Raw genomic sequence first — 20,217 nt, forward strand, 5'->3', positions numbered from 1 at the left:
CTCTCAGCTAACGGCTGGCTTCTTGGGGGAGGGGTACATACCTGTAATAGTGGCCTCCGTAGTGCCAGGGCGGGGACGAGGAAGCACTTCCCTAGGCTGCCCCCCAACCTGCTCGTATTTGATGATGTATCCTGTGATCTTGGCCCGGGGTGGCTGCCAAGTGAGCAGCAGGGAGTTGCTTGTGGTTGTAAGGAAGCGGAGGTTGGAGGGGGCGTCAATGGCTAAGGAACAAATAAAACCTTTGAGTGCATGTATTTTAATATGACATCATGTCCCTCAAGGGGGAAATACAGTTTCCATATGTTTCAGCTACAAGTCTGAGAACATTCTGCTTCTTCCCAAGTGGGGTGTGTGTGAGAGAGAATCATTGCTGTAACATGTCACAGATGATTTACATGATCAAAGGAAAGGAAACCACCATTTCAGTTAATATGAGTTTTTATAAACTACCATTACCAGTGGACGCATCAATCACTACTGGGGAACTGCGAGCATTGCCGTTCAGGGTGTAGATGTAAATCTTGTAGTCAGTGCCGGGCTGCAAGCCTGTGATTCAAAGTGAAATATTAAAAATAAAATAAACCTTGCTCATACAAAGTTCTGTTCTGAACAGCATTGCTCCTCAAGTCAATAAAAACATGTTGGCTGACAAGCCCTAAGGGTGGCATCACAATAATAATAATAATAATAATAATAATAATAATAATAATAATAATTTATTATTTATACCCCGCCCATCTGGCTGGGTTTTCCCAGCCACTCTGGGCGGCTTCCAACAGAAACATTAAAATATACTAATTTCTTAAACATTAAAAGCCTCCCTAAACAGGGCTGCCTTCAGATGTCTTCTAAAAATCTGGTAGCTGTTTTCCTTTTTGACATCTGATGGGAGCACGCTCCACAGGGCAGGCGCCACCACCGAGAAGGCCCTCTGCCTGGTTCCCTGCAACTTGGCTTCTCGCAATGAGGGAACCGCCAGAAGGCCCTCGGAGCTGGACCTCAGTGTCTGGGCAGAACGATGGGGGTGGAGACGCTCCTTTAGGTATACTGGGCCACCATGATTGGCGGGGATGGGGATTAGGGTCTATTATGCTGCATTCTGAAATCGTACTGAAAAGGAAGGACATAAGGAAACCCTCAGTAGTGGAGGTATGGAAAGGGAGAGCCAAGAAGACTCTGACTCAGAGCCTGGGGGCAGATGTGACAATGAGCAGACACAGCGGTGGTGTGAATAAGTTCACATACCAGTGATAGTGTAGGTTCTAAAATCGGGGCCAATTGTTCGTTGAACAGGATTTTGACCACTTGCTGGGACAGCATCAATATGGAAACCAGTGATTGTCTCGGTCTTGGTACGCCAGACGATTGTGATGGTCCTCTCTGTGACATCTGTGACACGTGCCCTGCGGGGAGGGCTGACATCTGCACATACACACAAACACCAAAAGTCAGGCAACAGTGTGTTAGCACCACAGTCATGCACAGCTGCTTGGAAGACTTGAAGGCTGCATACACACTATACCTTTAAAGCACACTCTACACATATTTCTTCTCTTAAAGAATTTTGGGCACTGTAGTAAAGGGTTGCTGGGAACTGTAATTCTGTGAGGGGTAAACTACAACAGTCAGGATTCTTTGGAGGGGGGGGGCTGGTGCTTCAAATGTGCTTTAAAGGTAACGGGTGCACGCAGCCTTGCAAACATGCATTGAGGCAAATTCCACTAAAAGGCCGCTTCAGAACTTCCACTTATTTATACATCAAAACCCAATCTGCCTAGTTCTCACTCAGGATTAGAACCAGTGATTCTAGGAACCCATTTCCAGGCACTCCCAAAAAATATGAGAAGAGCCCTGCAGGATATGACCAGTCTAGACTAGCATCCTGTATTCCAACAATGACCAACTAAATGTCTATGGAAAGGAAAGACGCAGGACACAACAAGGGCAATAGCCCTCTCCCCATTGGTGCTCCCCAATGACTTCTATTTGGAAACCTGCTGCCTCCGACCCTCCAACAGCCATCATGACTAGGAACTCTTGATAGTCCATGAACAATCTGTTGGATATTTTGAATAGTCAAGTTACTTTAGAGCCAGTCTAATGTAAATACTGTCTGTTTAAGAGAAACAGGTGCCGGTGTTTCTGTTAATTGCTCACAGGCATGGGCTCTGCTCCTTGTATATAAGGCTCTGCCACAAAGCCTTCTGGATCTCTTAGTTAGATCTTTTCAGTTTGATTCATCTCTTAGTAGATCACTCTCTCAGCTGTTCTCAGTTTAAGAGATTCCCAGTTGAATCTTAGTATGAGAGTTGCTTAGTTATAAAGCTAGTTTACTGTTAATTCTTGGGTAGTTTAATGGGAGTTATGTGGGAATTTTGTGGGAAGTTTGGAAAGTGGGTAGATAACATTGCTAAGAGAGAAAGCATTTATCTTTAGTTTAAAGTCTCTTTAGAGTCAGTTTGTTTTCCAGTTAAAGAAACCCAACCGTTTGTATTTTCATCTGCATACTTTTACAAGTGTGCAGCTAGTAAGGGGGTTCATATAAGGGAGATAATTCCCTACGCTCTTGGTGATGTTTTCTTAGCCAGGTCAACTTCTGACTGCGTATACTCTGCGTGAAGCGTACTTTAAAGGGCCGTTGTAAAACGGGGATATATGATTTAGGTTAAGCAGGTTTCAATATCCAGTTTTCTCCAATATTATTCTTATCATATATATATTATCCAATGCAATCCTCTTTTAAAGTGGGTGGGCCTCACAGCAGATTGTGGTAGACAATTTACTATTTGTGCTGTGAACTTCCTTTGGTCTCCCCTGAGTTTTTCAACACTCAGCCTTATTTGATGGTCCTGGGTTCTAATATTGGGCAATTGGGGGGGACTTATCTATCCTCTTTCTTCACACCATGCATAATTTTATACACCTCTATCATGTCCTCCCTTCCCACTTATTTGCCTTTTCTCTAAATTGAAAAAGCTCCAGATGTTTTTGCCTCTGAATCAGTGACTCTGTGGCTATTTTGAAATGTTGAGTAACTTACTCTCTAGGGTAGTGACTACACCCTGGGCAGGTCTGCTGGTCAGAGAGTCCTTCAGAGCATAGATGCTGACTTCATATTTGGTTGCCACCTAAATGTAACAAAACCATGGACTGTTAAAGAGATTTACATCCTCCAGGAGGTCACAAAATGCTGACGCATAAGCCATGTTGTTTATATTCTCTAATCCAGTGCATTGTGAAGTGTTGGGAGCCTTATTGAGCAATCAGAAAATCAGCTGGAGCCAAATATTCAGATGACACAAAGAAACAAGCATTTTTCAGTGGCTTGCATCCCTTGGTAATTGGCTTTTATCTGCTCTTTTGGAGAATTGCATATTCCACATGTAGAGCTTTTTTTCTGGGGGAATTCAAGGGTATCCAGTACTGGCACTCACCCACCCCTAAATGTTAAAAGTGTGTCACTTACTGTAACAACTTCATGGTGACCACCACCACCTTTTTTAAAAAAAACCCTAAACCCCACTGTCCATATGCATCTTTTATGAGATATATAGAATGAAAGTTACACATGGCAACAGTGACTGCAGTCCCAAGGCCTGTCAGGAGATATACCCATAACTCTCTGTCTTCAATGGAAAACCCTTTTGGAGGAATGGGAGGTGGTCTCAGGGCCTATGCTGCTTGCTATAATGTCTTTATTATTTGCTTCATTCAAATGCAGTTATGAGAGACCGCTGAATGTGTAGTCAAGCTAAATATAGGTTGAACTTCTGACCCCATAAATTTTGCGGTTTCAAAACAACTATAATCAAATGCATTTAAAAAGAAGAATTTTACCACATGTGGTGGTCATGTAAAATAACCCAGGAATTGTGGGAATTAAAGGGGGGGGAATAACTTAAGAGAACATTTCCCAAGAAACCAGAAGTTTTTCTTCTGGGAAGAAGTAACCGAAATCCCCAAGAATACAGAAAGGATTGGAAAATGTTTGTAGAGTATTAAAAAAATCAGAATAAACAAGTGAACAGATTAGCAGGACTTGAATAAATTCAGCAGTATAAGAGGAAGTAGGAGAAAATTAGTACAAAGAGTAGAACTTTGGTAACTAAGAACAGGCAGAAAAGAGGGAAAAGAAAAGATACCAGAGAAGGAGAAGATGGGAAGTCCTTAGATGTTTTGTTCTTGGTTTGTAGTGGTTTTGTTTTCATTTTCTCCCTTTATCCTTTACTTATTCTTTTTGAACTGTATGTAAAAACACAAATAAAAATTCATTTCAAAAAAATAAATATAAAAAGAAGAATTACCATGAGTCCTGAGACAACAGCCGATGTGCTATCTGGAGAGAGGTTAATTTCCTTCATTGGCCCGTTCTTATCCTTGGGAGTCACTCGGATTCGGTATCCAGTAAGTTGAACATTAGGTGCAGTCCAGGTGACTGTCACGCTGGTTGGGGCAACCTGAATAAACTTCAGGTTCATAGGAGGTGGGATTGCTGTCAAATTTAGGATTAAAAATTTAGATTATTTCGGGAGTAGTAATGAGTACAGAAATGGCTAGCCCTGCTGTGAAGTCACCAGTATCATTTCAGGTGACTGCAGTTATGATGCTGTGACCAGATATCTTTTTTTAAAAATCTAATAGAAAGGAAATTTCAAAATCCAGGTGCCCCGAACAAGACAAATATGCATTGAAATGCTTTTATACATGGATTATCAGTAATGGAAGATAGTCGCTGGAAAAAACAGGGAACAACTAAGCTACAAAGTCATGTTTAAACAATGATGCCATAATTTAACTGAGTAACACACACACACACACACACACACACACACACACACACACAAGGTGTGGAGGTGATTGGTGCTGTTCTCTAATGTCCCTGGTTATAGATTTAGAATTTTAAAGAGTGGCTACATTCTGCTGTCCCTGCCCCAAAGCAGGGTCAATTATGTGATTTTGGAAATATGATGCTGATTTTATAGAATCAACAATAATCAAGACTATATGACGGTAACACATTGCACAGACTTACCGACATTTATTGACTAGGCTGACAAAGGGGAATGCCCAAAATCAGTCAAATTCTGTGCTCAAACATTCTGTGCGAGTGCTAGTGAAATTAAAAGGATGTGCAAGGAAGGACTGTGGGCATCTGGTGCAATGGTGATCAAGGTGGTGAGAAAGGAAGAAGGAGAAGGGGCAAATGAAAGTGTCATAGGGGACCTTCAGAACCCCTGCCCAAGGCTTTTTTAAAAATTGAAAACTAATCACCTTTCCTTTGATCAAAGGTAAACTTTTTAAGGGAGGAAAAGGCTACATGTCCCTTGATTCCAAAGTCGTGTGTGTGTGTGTGTGTGTGTGTGTGTGTGTGTGTGTGTTCTGATATCCTTCATCTTCCATGCAAAAGAAACCCATGTCCCCACACCAAAGGTGTTCCCCTGAACTGGGGGGTCTCATAGATGAGAAGCCAGCAGCACTTGGAAACTATTCTGGCCAGCCAGGCAACGAAGGCAGCCGCAGCTGCCCTGAGCGCCAGGTGGCATTGCTAGGCGTGTACCTGTGGACTGGGTCCCAATCAGAGGTAGGCTCTCCAAGCCATTGTGCAAGGCAACGATGCGGACAGTGTACTCAGAACCAGGCCTGAGGCCATGCAGCTCTGCAGTGTCGTCTTCGCCATCTGGAGCAGGGAATAGCTCACGGATTCCATCCTCAGGGGTTGAGTAGGTCACCCTGTACCTGGTGACTTGCCCCTGTGGGCTTTCCCAAGCAATTTTGATGGAATCGACATCCACCTCAGTGAATGTCAGTCCTTTAGGGCGATCAATGTCTGTTAGGCAAATTAATGATGAAAGATTAAGTGGAGGGGAAGGGAGGGGAAGGGAGGGGAAGCAGGGTTGGGTAGCACAAAGCACTATGTTATAGGCATGCAAAGCAATCTTCTATTTCTGCACATCCCGAAATAGAAACTATTTATTTATTTGTCTATTTATTTATTTATTTATTTATTTTGCAGCCTGCAGAGCCATTTACAGCAGCACAATGGAGGTGTGGCAGTTAAGACTCGTACCATGTTTTTCAGCTGTATGTTATGCTATTGCAAACAGCAATCAGCATAAAGCACAAGCTTTTTGGGAATCAAATGGCTGGTAGTCACAGCAGCACACCTCTGATGGGGGTTTCAGCTGATCTGACCATTGCATTGATGCTTTTGCTGCAACCCAGAAAACCGGACAGGAAGAAGCAAGGAAAGAGCCTGGAATCTGGCAAGCTCAATCCCCCATCAGAAAATGGCCTTGGCTAAAGACCCTCCTCAAATACTATTCCCATGGACCTGCAACTATTTTTGTTAGCCCAGAACCTCTTTGATGGAGGAACTGTGTTTCCCAAAAGTGCTCTGCACCAGCCAGATCAGAGAATCAAACTGATCATTGTCTTGTACTGCTGTAAGTGACTGCAGAAAGGCCTCAATGCAGCTATTTCAACAAATTAACATCCACATATCAATTTGTCAAAAAAACCCCCACCATTTTTGCAAATTATTGCCATAAGCATAGACAGTATGCATACGATGCTTTATCTTTCAAATGATGTGGCATATGCAAGCATAAATTAAAGATAGTCTTCGGCAGACCAGGATGTTACTTTTGATAAGACAATTTCAGCATATTAGTGATTCTGTTTCCATGACCGAAAACAGCCTGGAAGGCTTAGTATCAGCTCCAGGATAGACATGGACTGCTTCAGAAGTCCTGGAGTTCATATATTTTCTTCCATTTCCTCAGAATGTTTGCAAACACAGAGGTGACTTCTGGGGGTGCTTCCATGTACCTAAACAGTAACATTGGAAGCAGCTCTTAGGCAGCAGAGAGCAGGATGGATCGCTTTTCAAGGTGTCGTTAAAACTAGCACTGCAATTCTATGCATACTTACTTGGGAGGAAGTCCCATTGGACACCATTTACCTTGCTGCTGAGTAAATATGCACAGAATTGAGCACTGAGCCAGTTTCCATGAGCCAAGAGCAGTCTGTTCATTTTAAAAAGATTCAAATGATTGCATATTTTGCCACCGTTGATAGCAAAGTGATGTCAGAGTTGTGCATTTTCTATGCTTTCCAGGTAGAAAAGGTGACTTCTTTTGCACAAGTCTGGGGTTTCAGAATGCTGAGTTCTTTTCTTAGCTGGGTTAATTTTTCGCTTCATGGGCATATCACCTGTGCCTGGAGGAGCCCCCTGGTGTTCAATGGAAGATCTGTTCACAATGCCCGTGTCATCCTTATGAACCTCCCAGATGCATCTGGCTGCCCACTTGTGCACATGATGGAAAAGATGGACTTTTGGTGTGATCTAGCCGTGCTCTTCATATATTATTCTCCAATCCTCCCCCTACTCTGCTTGTTCAATATGTACAGGCAAAGAAAGGAAGGCTGGATGCACACAGACTTCCCATTCTCCTGTGAATACATTGCATTTTGCATGGATTTCTGAAAGTGGATATGTCCTGTGAATTCAAGCATTCAGAGACACTATGTTCCTGCTGTAAAACTCAGAAAATGCAAAAGACATACTTGTAACAGCTGTCTCAACCAGAGGCTGGCTTTCTCCATTTTGACCTTGGGCGTAGACACTAACTACATACTCAATTGTAGGTTGCAATCCATCAATTGTAACTTCAGTTTGATCTGCAACAAAAGGCCAATAAAACATTAATCATGAATGAAACGTTATTTATGGATGGCCTCATTCTGTCACAACTGAGACCCTTGTGCAAGTGTTCATTTGTGCTCCAAGTGGAAAGGCAACTTGCTCTAGATTAACACAAATACTTCCAGATCAAAAGATGTTTTGTTACTGGATTCCACACTCAAATTCCTTCAGAATGAAAAATGCAGAAATTCTTTGTTCTATAAGCCAGTTCCAATGAAATATATTGTACACTGGGGGCTTTTTAACAAACATTTGCAAGGAGGAAATCAGATGTCTAATTAAAGGTGAAGAACAATATTTGCAATCTTGACAAAAATACTCTTAGGAGGTTGCCAACACATCTCAAGACCATGACGCTTGTCCACTGCTGCAGAATTGTTCTGTCATTCTAGAAGAGGTACACTAAACACCATGTTATCTTTATGTGCAGTGCCTTAGTCTCGTGTGACTATTAGATGGACTACAGCATGCTAGAGGGGCACCAGGTCGAGCGAGGCTGTCCTAGAACTAAATGTATGAGCCTGAGCAAAGCCTCAGGTTGGTGCTCCTCCTCCTCTTTCTCCTAATTGGAGTAGAACTTGATTTGTATGAATGGGGGAAGAATCAACGTCTGTGATAAACCATGATTCCTAGGTTCACACACATCAGTGCAGAGAGATTAGGGGAACAGCCAGATGGGAGGAGAAGAGAGGCATGCCTGCCTGAAGCTCATTCCAGCTTGTGCATAGAGCATTATACCATAATTTATCATTAGGTGCAAACACACCTAGGAACTAATTGTGTGGTTCTTTAGGTCCTGGCCATTGTGCCTCTCCAGGGCCCATGTTTTGCCTCACAATTCTGATTTTAGCATGTTATCTCAGCATTTTGTGGAACTCAATGGAACATTTTGTTAACTGAGGAAGACATTGCTATTCTGCCAAGGCTTCTTATGACCTGTAGGCTTTTAATTTTTTTAAAATTTCTGTTCATGCTAGTGTATTCTGAAAAAGCATGAGAGAGAGAAGCTGGCCTATGGGGAAGGCGCAGTGGTGACCCAACATTTTGGCTTGCCAGTGATTCAGGCTTAGATTATGGATTTTTCCTTCCCTTGGGTGTCCCTCTCTTGAGTTTTATGTACGCACTGTTCTTACCTGCAGAGAGAACTCTGGTTTTTGTGGGACCATGGTTATCTTTGGGAACAGCTGTCACTCTGTAACCGGTAACTGGGGAAGAAGAAGGCTGCCATCGCACAGTTATGCTGCTGTCCTGAATATCAGTCACTTGTAGCTGGGATGGTGTATCAATCTCTGCACATAAAAGAATTAAATCATTCTGTGACAGACCTTAGAGAAGACTGACCACCTTGTGTTCAGCAGAAGTGTGGCCATGTTGGTCCTTCAAGGCCTAAAGTAACTCAGTTAGAAGACATTTCTCATGGACACTAAATAATATTTTGAATTTCATATGGAACCTGCAATGATAACACCAGAGGCTTGTTTCTTGGGGAACAAGCATTCAAAAACTGTAGATAAGAAAGTTTGGTTGAAGAAAGTGGGAGTTGAGAAAATCAGCAGAAAGCGCTATTTGAAAGTGTTAATATTTTAATCTGCAAGCTAGATCTTGGGATTTTAACAGAGAAGGGAAATTAAATAATAGAATATATATATATACATTACTCCTTCTCCGAGTGTTCTTCACACACACAAATGCTATGGCAAATTTGAACCTGTGTGCCATTATAGGCCTTTATCCTCACCACCAGAAGGGAGGTGGGTGGCTACCCCCGAAAACTGCTCTCTATTATGGACCCCAACTCTGGAACACTCTTTCCATGGGTGCCTGCCTCAGGCTTGGCCTGTTCAGTTTTAGGTACAAGGCTAAGATTTTATTTACCCTATAACTGAATGATTCAACAGCTATTGCTCCTGAGACTTTGTTACTTTTATCATTTTAGCTTTTGCACTGATGCTTAATTTGTCATTTTATACTGGTGCTGCTAAATTTTAAATATTTTATATGATTTATTTGTTCCGCGTTACTTCATTTTATGCTACCTTATATATGGGACCCAGGTGGCGCTGTGGTTAAACCACTGAGCCTAGGGCTTGCTGATCAGGTCGGCGGTTTGAATCCCTGTGACAGGGTGAGCTCCCGTTGCTTGGTCCCAGCTCCTGCCAACCTAGCAGTCCGAAAGCATGTCAAAATGCAAGTAGATAAATAGGAACTGCTACAGTGGGAAGGTAAACAGCGTTTCCATGTGCTGCTCTGGTTTGCCAGAAGCGGCTTTGTCATGCTGGCCACATGACCTGGAAGCTATACGCCGGCTCCCTCGGCCAATAATGCGAGATGAGCGTCCCTTTACCTTTACCTTATATTGTGTTTTTAGAAGGTCTTTTTCTGAGAACTTCATTTTTGAGAAGATGGGGTATAAATCTTTCAAAAATACATATTAACAAAATTAATATATATGGTTGAGCATAATATTGCTTTGATCCACGGCTGCTCAATAAACTGGTGTGTGTTAGCCACTTTTGGAATCCAGCATAATCCTTAAAACTATGGATTGCCACCATGAGGGACCTAAAAATTTTGCTCCCCTGCCACATCACTGTTGCTGCACTTTCCTTTGGCTCCACCCACTCAACTTCACCTATCCCATGTAAGCCTCTCCTATGCTCTACAATAATTGAATAGAGCCTCCACATGACCACAACATAGTGAAATATCACATGTTGAAGCAGACAAGGGAACACCGTTGCCCTTCTCCTTTGGTGATTGGTCTCCCAGATGCATTTGACTGGCCATTGTTGGAAACGAACGCTGAACTAGATGAGTAAGAACCCCACCATTTACTGCCTGCCACATTTGCAACGTATTTGTATTCAAACAAATGGAAAGCACTTGTGTTACCATCCTGATGAAAATTAAGGAGTTGTAGATAACAAAGCCATAGTTTTTGCCAGCAATCTCAAGATCATAAAAAAGCAAGATGCAAGAGTTTTAAATGGGTTGGAAGTCTTTTTGCATGATGGACAGAATTGTTGAATTAAGCCAATGGGGTGAATAATTTGGTTTGCTCTCCCACCCTTAAAAAAAAGAAAAAGTGAGCAGATGGAATAAATAGTTCTTAAATGTCCATTTGTCCCGGTCTTACCTATTCTGTAGTCGACAGTGACTGGTTTGCTGCTGGCAGGACTGTCTCCACGTCCAGTGACTGCATACACAGTGATGGTGTAGTCTGTTCCAGGCTTAAGTCCAGGGATCGTTGCAGTGGACACATGTCCAGGTACAGTGAACTCTTGAACAGGCCCACTGCCACCTATGAGCAATAGCACAAGACGGTCAAAAGCTCACAGCTGTTATTAAAAATGACGACGATGGTAGTACATAAAATCATGGAATGCGGAGTTGGAAGGGACCAGGAGGTTCATCTAGTCCAACCCCCTGCAATGCAGGATTATTTTGCCCAACATGGGGCTCGAAACCACAACCCTGAGATCAAGAGTCTCATGCTCTACTGAATGAGCTATCCTGCTAATGGCAGGAGCTTCCCAGGTCATAGAAGCCAACACCTAGGGGCCGAGGGGGTCTTCATTTGAGGGGGCTGCCCCCCTGAAGTTGATGGACATTGCCATTCAAATGGTGTGTGTGTGCACCACATCAAGTGATCGATTGCTTTATTCAACTTGGCACTCCTGCCCCAGGTGATGACCAAGCTGCTGGGGCCAATGGGAGTGACATGCGGATCAAATTTAATAACTAAATTTGCAAATGGTCTTTACCACCCAAAGGGGTTTAAAGCAATTTGCAGAAAAACTAACAAGTAATAAAACAATCATGTCTAAATTACATAGAAAATGCTGAAAGACCAACAGGTGCAGAAAAAGTCCTCTCAAATGTTAAGTTTTCAATACTTGGACAAATTATGGGGTTACACAGATGTCCCCCTCCCACACATATACGGCCCCCACCACTGACATTCATCTTTTTAGCGTTAGTGTGAAAGGGGTTTGATACCCACAAGGTGCTCCATGTAGTCAGCAGCCCCTTTCCCTTGAACATGCAGCTGTCAGGGGCTGTCTCTCCCTTTACCTCCCTTCCAACTTGTATTTGAATTGTAATTACCCAGTGTCTATCAGAGCCCACAGCAGTCATTCAGAGTGTCGCAGTGTTCTTAAGTCACTTAAAACCTTGGCTCCAGAGTCTTGCTTTAACTTCTAATACTAGGTATTAAGGCCATCTAGCACTGACCTGTTTCGCCATATGTGATCCTGTAGTATCTGACGGTAACGGCAGGAGCCTCCCAGGTGATGACCAGGCTGGTGGGGCCAGTGGGAGTGACGTGCAGATCTCTGGGAACGTCAGAAACTAGACAGAGGAGTTTAAGAAAGAAAAATTAGGAATATTCCGCATCCTTTCAGTTCAATTTCATACTGTGCAACTGCCCAGTAAAGCTTTTATGATTCCATTTGCAGACATCTTGATAGACGAGGTAGTATTTTAGAACTATATTCTGTACTGGTTCAAAGGCAGGCAATGTTTCATCATTGTATTCCCCCTCTGAGATGCATCACTAGTACTCGCAGCTTATTGGAGTGGCAATAATTCTGAAGGAAAGTAACTAGCCAAGCACCACCCTGCAAGCCCACTAGAAAGCTGCCATTGAAACCCATATCTGAATCTTCAAATGGGTTTTGATTCTGTGATGGCACCAAGAATTCATGGAATTGGGAACTGGACATGTGATATTCAGCACTTTGAAAACCTATGGCCCAAAGCAGACAATATAAGATGAATACTGCTGCTGAAAGTCGGGGGTGGCATGTCCTGTTTCACCGCTTGAGCCAAATGCCCTGCCACTGCGCCACCACTTCTCCACCCGCCCTGCCACCTCTGCTGCTGGCAGAGAAGTGACCCCGGCATTGGCGTCAATTTCAAGCAAGATCTCACCAAAATTACAAGGTATCTTTGCATGCTCCACACGATCTCCCACAATTTCATCTGAAGTTGCTGCCAATACTGGCACTGCTTCTGCACCAGCGACAGAGGGGCACTGGTGGGGCTTCCGCCTTGGAGGTTTCTGTTGCCTGAGGCTGCCGCCTCAGTGAGCCAACTGTAGAGCTGGCTCTGCTCAAAGTGCTGCTTACTCTCTTCCACTTTCTCCAGGAATGCTGCTTGTTTTTCAAAAATGCAGCAACTTGAAAAATCACTGTGCTGCGGGTGTCCCTATCTACACATGAAGGGACTGGGAAACTCAATGCAATGTCACGTATTTTGCCTCCATGTTACTGGGAGGAGCAAAGGAAATGAAGCTTTCAGCATTGTGTACATACACTGCCTATTGTTTAGTTCTGTTTTCTGTTTTCAAGTCTTTTCTTAACACCTGCCAAAACGTTCTAGTTCTGGAGGCCACACTGATAGGGTTGAAAATGTGCCAGAGGAAATCTCAGAAAGGGTGAAGAGAGGCCTTGACTGGGTTCCTAGCAGTTGGCTGCAGCCCCTTCCAAAACTCAATGAGTAGCAGAAGCAGAATAAAACTGAGAATATTGCCTATAACTGTTGAGCTGCCATTCAAAACCATCCAGTAAACCTGTAGGTTCTTACTGTTATATTGTCAATGCCTCACTTGCAATCTGTTGTGAAATTTCTTGACTGGATTTCTTCCCTTTAGCTGTTACAGGAATTGACCCTATCTAAGCCCAAGAAGTGAGATATCTGATGTTATGTTTTCCATTTCAATTAACTCTGTGAGCTGGTCTCAAGAACTTAGAAGTTGTATTTTATTTTCCTTGACTAGGTCTTACCGGTGCTTTGCTGTCCAATCAAAGGCAAGCTCTCCTCTTTGCCATTGAATGCAGAAATGCTCACCACATACTCAGACCCTGGAACCAGGTCAGTGAGGGTGATGGAATTGCGAGATGGAGCAATGCGGACTTCTTTGGGTCTGCTTCCCCCTTGCTCGAGGGAATGGCGTATTTTGTAGCCAGTGATGGTGGCACGAGGAGCAATCCAATGGACGGTGAAAGAATGGGCTGTTATTTCTGAGAAATCAAGCCCAGTTGGGGAATCAAGGCCTATTTTCAGAAGGAAATAAAGGAGATTTAAACCAGCTGAACAGTTAAGTCACTGTCTTTTTTTTTGTAGGAAAAGCATGTATATACATTGCATATATATTACAATAGATAGGAAACATTAGGACAAACCAAAGTCCCATCTTAAGAGGTAAAGATGTGGGCCATAATAGGTTGTTCAAACACCAAACCCTTGGATAGGGCTATGAATGTGGAGTCCTAAAGTTATGAAATTGTATTGGACCAACTTCAACAGAGCCATCATGGCATGATAGTTCTTTCAAAAATTGGCTGGCTAAAACCAATTTGTAAAGCAAAATCTATACAAAAAAATTCAAAATCCTTAATATTTTCGTACAACCGAAATAGCAGAATAATCTTAAAACTAGTAGACAGAAAGTGAAGACATTTTCAATATTTCTTATTCTACAGACCTGTTTTCTGCTCTCCACTCAGAGGTTTACTCTCACGTTGTTCATATACACTGTAAACCCTGATCAAATACACGGTGCCAGGGAGAAGATCTGAAGAGTGAAAACAGCAATGATTTAGGATATTTAAGTTCCTCTAGAAACAATTGCAAATCTCAGCTTTTTACCCAGCAGAGCTCCTTTGCTAAACAAAAATGGTCCATTCCAGATATTTTGTTTAGCAAAGTTCTAAATGTTACTCCACCTGAGCATGCAGCATTATATGCTGAAAAAATTGCTGTGGTTTTTTCCTAATGGATCTTTCCAGCCTGCGAAACAAGTTTCTCACTCTGACAGTTTTGCCTATTGTCATTTATTCTGCACAAAGTGTATCCAGCTAGAATTTCCATATACTTTACTGGAAAAGTTTTGAAGCTTGTACTGTTTCCATATCTACCTCCATCAACAAAACTCTTTTTTCTACCAAGGCCTTGGCAAATTGTGTCCTTGTCAAAAATTCACATAAGAACTAAAGTACAAACGGCAGCAACTTTTTAATTCTGACATTCACTTTCACTGTCTGGGAGAGATGAGAAACACTGCCAGCAGAAAATGTTTAACCTAGCTGAGATCTAAGAGCACCTCAGAGTTTAGGCTGGGTCATATGTGTCATGCACTGTTGGCCTACCAGGACTTAGGTACTGGTGACAAAGCTCATATTCTATTATGGGATGGCTAAATTCCAAACAAATAGAAAAATAATTTTTCAGGGCTACCTCTGAGTGTGCATTTATAATTCAATACAACATGTTTCTTCCAGTGCATGATTTCCTCATGAGACTTTTTGCAAAGAGTTTAAAGTAGTAACTACAAAGAGTAAAATGAAATAGAGGCCATCAAAATGAGACTTGGTGAATTGAGGGGGAAACAAACGGGAAAATAGCCATAGAAAATGCAGGTAAAGAAAGAGAGTGACAGCAAGAGTCTAAAGTAGACATCTAGCCAATCATCTCCCCACACACTTCCCCAAAATCTACCAATTCCAATATCAAATCACATCAGTTTGATGACAAATCAATCAGTCTCTTACTTGTTAAAACCACTGCATTGTCAGATGGTGAGATAGACAGCTCTGCAACATCCTCTTCTTTCTTCACAGGTGAGAAACGAACGAGGAAGTTGGTCAGTTCAATGGATGATGGTGGAGTCCAAGTTACTCTTATAGTGTCAGGGCCCACATTGGTAAAACGCAGATCAGTGGGAGGAGGGACAGCTGAGGTTAAAGAACAATATTTTTAGTAACTTTAGAAGCACCGGAATTCGATTCAATAGTGTTTCAAAAATATACAAACAATCCCATGCAAAAAAAGAGGTGGGGGGGGGAAGGAATCCATTACAAAATCTAACCCATGCAAATGTACTACTAAACTATGTTTCATTCCATGAAAGTAAGCTGCAGTAATCTTTCAATCTTTCATTACACAGTTAAAGCTGATGTAAAGCACCTTTAACCTCTCAGCAAAACCGTTATGGTTTCCAAATGTATTCCATAATACTACTTTTTTTAAAAAAGAAAAAAAGACAAGCAGTGAGTTCCTGTATTGTTGTCTTTTGCCTATGGATCTTGCAATCCATCTCAAATCAGAGAGGCCCAATGTGCTCTACAGCAGCTCAGAGTCGGGAAAAGGCACCACTTCTAGAACACTAACATGCATACAGATGGGAGGATGAACAACAGCTGTGAAGTCTCTAGGACTCTACAACTACTTACATAGGAAAAGGTTATAAAGCCTTACCCAGCTAAGGTGAACACACTAGTCTTTCCATGCAAAAGAAACTCCCAGGTCATTTTTTCTGTACATGCACTACAGAGGTTTCAAAGACTGCCATGGCTGTCACTAGCATGATTGGAAGATGCCTTCTTCCCCACACCATTTTGGGGAACACTTGGGCCACTGCATTAACAAAACACTTAAGTGAGGATTAGGATAATGGACCCCAAGAGATGGCTTTCATATTTGGATTATTCCATTTATCTCCATTGTGGTTAGGAAAGCCAATGTGGATACATCGCATCAGTTCTGAAACTTCTGAGATGTGGGTCCAAGCCTAGCTCAGATATACACTGTGAAATGATAATAAAGTTGTGAGAAGAAATGTTAAAGAGAAAATGTTTTCTATCCATAAAAATGTTGAGATAGAATTTCAAAAGCCAAATAAATGATCGTCTCCTGAGAATTTGACGAGATGTTTCAACCTGCTATTGAGATGCAGGATTCAACCTCAAATGGGTGGAAATACTAAAAGGAAATTATGTTTATAATGCCGTATATCTGTTCCCATTGAACTTCCCAAAATGCCCCCTGGCCTCCCTAAACAAAGCAAGAGGCCCATTTCTCCACTGAGAAAACCAGTCGCCCAAGCAGCTAGTGACAGCATGAAACAGTACTCTCAACACAGGAGGGTCTTCAACAATCACCAGTTTGCTGAGTCAGCGTAGCAGGGGCACTCTCTCCGCCATTAATGAGTGTGATTACGCTGATCTCATAATCAATGCCCGGCTCCAAGCCTGTGACCGTATAGTGTCCCTCTGAAGAGTCCACAAAATCTTCAGAAATGGGGACACTTTCTCCTGCTGCAGCTACTGTGATGCGGTAGCCAATAATGGTGGAGGCATTGAGTGGGGTCCACCTCAGGCCGATGCTTGTATCAGTTACGTCGACAAAGCTTAAGTCAGTGAGGTGGGGCACCTCTATTGTGTTACAGAGCAAAACAGGGAGCCAGAGACAAACGGAGGCAAAACACAACAAGAAGGAAGAGAGAGAAAAAGCAGTGATCATCAGTGAATTCAGCAGTGAATTAAAAGTGAAGAAATTGCGGTGATATGTGATATTTCCCTACGAAAAGCAAAGCCCACCATTTACAACGTACAGCAATGGGTTGGAGAGCTAAACCCTCTTACAATACCTGCAAAACATCTCTTCTGAACGTCATTAGAGGTGTTCTGCAGGATTTGCAGCCAATTCTCATGAAACACTCTGCCAACAAATATGTTTTTAGGATGGAGCAAAATGGCACCTGCTCCAGCATATGTAAAACAACAGAGTCCATCTCGGGGGGCGGGGGTCAAATTGGCAGGAATCCTATCAACTAACGCTTGAGCCCCACAATCTTAAAAGCTTGCTTCTCCAATTAACACATATGCTTGCCCATACCAAGTTTTCCTTGTACAAATCATTCGTGGTTAATGACAGCTTGCCTGGGTTATACATGTTCCACACAGATAATCAGGTTCAGATTGTTTTGCCAGATGCAGTATTACTTGAAAGCAATTGCCTTGGTTAAATATTCTACTTTCAATTAGGATTTACCCAGGTAACATCCCACATGTCTTGAAACACTAAAGTGGGGAGGAAACAGTTTCTATGCGTCATGTCACAGACCAGAAGGCTTCTGGGTGGAAGTTGCCATCCAGTACACAACCAAGACGACACTTGAAAAAATAGGGGCTAAGGATGGTGATCAAGTGGCTCAGACACTTTTAATGGATTCATTAGTGTGGCTGGGGAAACCCAGCCAGAAGGGCGGGGTATAAATAAGAAATTATTATTATTATTATTATTATTATTATTATTATTATTATTATTATTATTATCACCACCACCACCATCATCGTAACAGGGGCTTATATTGCTTCTTTCAGGTCTGCTTTTTTGACCTGCACTACAAACATTCACTCCTATCAACTTCAGTATCTAACAAAGCCATTCTTTCCCGAGTGCAAACTTTTAGAAAGATCATAGCCTTGAAACATAATCCTACTCGGATTTAATCCCACCAGGTAACTGTGTACAGTACAGCGGTCTGAAACATAAAACATGCCACCCTTACAGAATTGTCATTTGTGAAGTTAAAAATGGCAAGGGATTCTAGTCTAAGTAATGAATGAGACATGTGCCTTTACCTGGCATTTGTTTTCATGGGCTAATCATCCTGAAGCAAAATATTGATTTTGTACATCCAGCCCTACATATAGTATATATTACACAGCCTGGTGATTATTCAGCAGGTGATTTCTAAGGCCATGTAACACTTATGAGCAACAGCTGTAGCAAAGCTGGTTTATAGATCACTCTAGGAATAGAGTCCTACCTCACTTTGTCTTTGAATGTGGGCACAGTTTTGAGGCACTTACTATAGAGGGATGGGAAGGATGGGGAAAGGGAAACAGCCAGTTTCAGGGCAAATGTGTATTTTATGTTTCTCTTTGGTGGGAGGAGTATACAAATCTTAAATAGATAATGAATCTTTCAAAGGTGTTCTACATCTGGTGCAAAACATTCGTTTAATAATTTCATAACCTTTTTCATTCTGTTATGGAAAACCACTGAGCAGAACTGAAAGAAAAAGTATCAATTTTCTACCAAATAACCACTTATCTTTGTGGGATATGCTTACCATATCACCTGTAAAGAAAGCACTAAAGATATACAAAAAGGTTTTTTTTCCAATGCTTCTTTGTGTTAGAAAGTGGCATTGGGTTAAGGACCTGATTGTTTGAATTAACTCAAACCAGAGTGTTAGTTGCCCATAGGAGCAAAGAGAGACTCAACGAGAGCACAGAAATGCCAAGCAGTGTTAATGGCAAGCATCTGTGAAACACAGGAGCTGGGAGCCATTTTGTGGGTGGGGGGTGGGATAAGACAACATCCCATAATGACAGGTTTGGGGTTTTACAGCACTGCAAGCACAAGGCTAGACTGAGACATCCCAGACCATCATCTTCTACAACAGAGGAAGGGCAGGGTGTACATTTTCAGTCATAACACATAATTCTGAGCATACAAAAAGAGCAAAGAGATGCTTTTCCTTGGTCTATAGCTGCAATCATATGCACATTTACCTGTGAGCAAGTCTCACTGTTAATACAGTAGGGCTAACATCTGAGTAAACATAGATGAAGGCTTAAGATTTTACTAGGGATCAATTGGATCAGCTTGCTCATTTTGTATTTCATGATATCTGGGATCAACATGGCAACAGCTCAATATACAGATGGTACAATTGACTCTTCAGTGAGCTTATCTAGCAGCAAAGAACATTGGTCCTCCACCAGCATCTTTCTAAACACCAAGCACTGTTGATTTTCAATAGGCAATGTCACCTGAACAAATAAGAACCTTATTTTCTAAGATATTATTCACACCTCTGACCACACTTGATCTGGTTTGTCTAGATTTGATACAGCTACACTGAAACCCACGCACAATGTAACATATGAATAAACAAAAATGTTGAGTGATCCATTTCCCCTGAGTCAGAGGCAGCGAATCCAAGGCTGATCTGCTCACCACTGTCGTATACCTATGCAAAATAAGGCAAAATAGTATAAAAACCATATGGAATGAGCAAGTATGTTTTCTTGGTGTCCAGGGCTGTGATCCTAATTAGAAGTAAATCCCACTGAAATGAACAGGATTTATTTACGAATAAACATACACACAATCAGTGAAAAATCTTCACCGAAAGATGTTCAGGTACAGCTTTCATAAGTACAGAAATTTATAGGACGGCTCCCTGTGAAATTTGTCAAATCTGCTGTTCAGTTTTTAAATTTTACCTTGTGTGATGGTTTCAAAGACGGGCGAGCTCTCCTGGTCATCTTTGACTGTGTAAACACTGACATTGTATTCCACTCCGGGACTCAGATTTTCAAAGACGCAGGATGTCTGCTCAGCATCAACTTCTTCCTCTAGAGTGAAACCTTGTTGTCCATTTGTAGGGACAGTAGTAATTCTGTATCCAGTTACATCTAAAGCACAGCAATAAAGGGTTTAGTTGGCACTTATACTGTACTTCCTTAAAGCTAGACAAGAGCACAGCTATTTAAAGATGTTAAATGGTCTTAAAACCTGGAAATCTGACGGCAAGAAGGTCCCCTTCCAATTGCTTATGGCACATAATTGTTTTCACAGAATGAAGGGCAAGTATGAAGCATTCTGATGTTTCCATTTGTTATAGACTTATAGAAATTGTAGGAATATATACT

General features: G+C 42.0%; 1 protein-coding gene across 1 annotated transcript in view; it reads right to left on the reverse strand.

Annotated features, from left to right (window-relative positions):
- Positions 1–20,217, reverse strand: part of FN1 (fibronectin 1) — a 77,090-nt gene that overhangs the window by 15,067 nt on the left and 41,806 nt on the right. The window contains exons 23-37 of the mRNA XM_060273482.1: positions 19,789–19,980; positions 16,648–16,920; positions 15,259–15,441; positions 14,193–14,282; positions 13,492–13,761; positions 11,939–12,055; positions 10,842–11,006; positions 8,839–8,994; positions 7,567–7,680; positions 5,558–5,827; positions 4,305–4,492; positions 3,041–3,128; positions 1,246–1,422; positions 457–546; positions 42–221 (exon numbers count right to left, since the gene is read on the reverse strand). Of these exons, the coding sequence (XP_060129465.1) occupies positions 42–221; positions 457–546; positions 1,246–1,422; positions 3,041–3,128; positions 4,305–4,492; positions 5,558–5,827; positions 7,567–7,680; positions 8,839–8,994; positions 10,842–11,006; positions 11,939–12,055; positions 13,492–13,761; positions 14,193–14,282; positions 15,259–15,441; positions 16,648–16,920; positions 19,789–19,980 (2,553 nt within the window). The remainder of the gene's footprint in view (positions 1–41; positions 222–456; positions 547–1,245; positions 1,423–3,040; positions 3,129–4,304; positions 4,493–5,557; positions 5,828–7,566; positions 7,681–8,838; positions 8,995–10,841; positions 11,007–11,938; positions 12,056–13,491; positions 13,762–14,192; positions 14,283–15,258; positions 15,442–16,647; positions 16,921–19,788; positions 19,981–20,217) is intronic.

This window comes from Zootoca vivipara, chromosome 1, assembly GCF_963506605.1.
Source record: "Zootoca vivipara chromosome 1, rZooViv1.1, whole genome shotgun sequence".
NCBI lineage: Eukaryota > Metazoa > Chordata > Lepidosauria > Squamata > Lacertidae > Zootoca > Zootoca vivipara.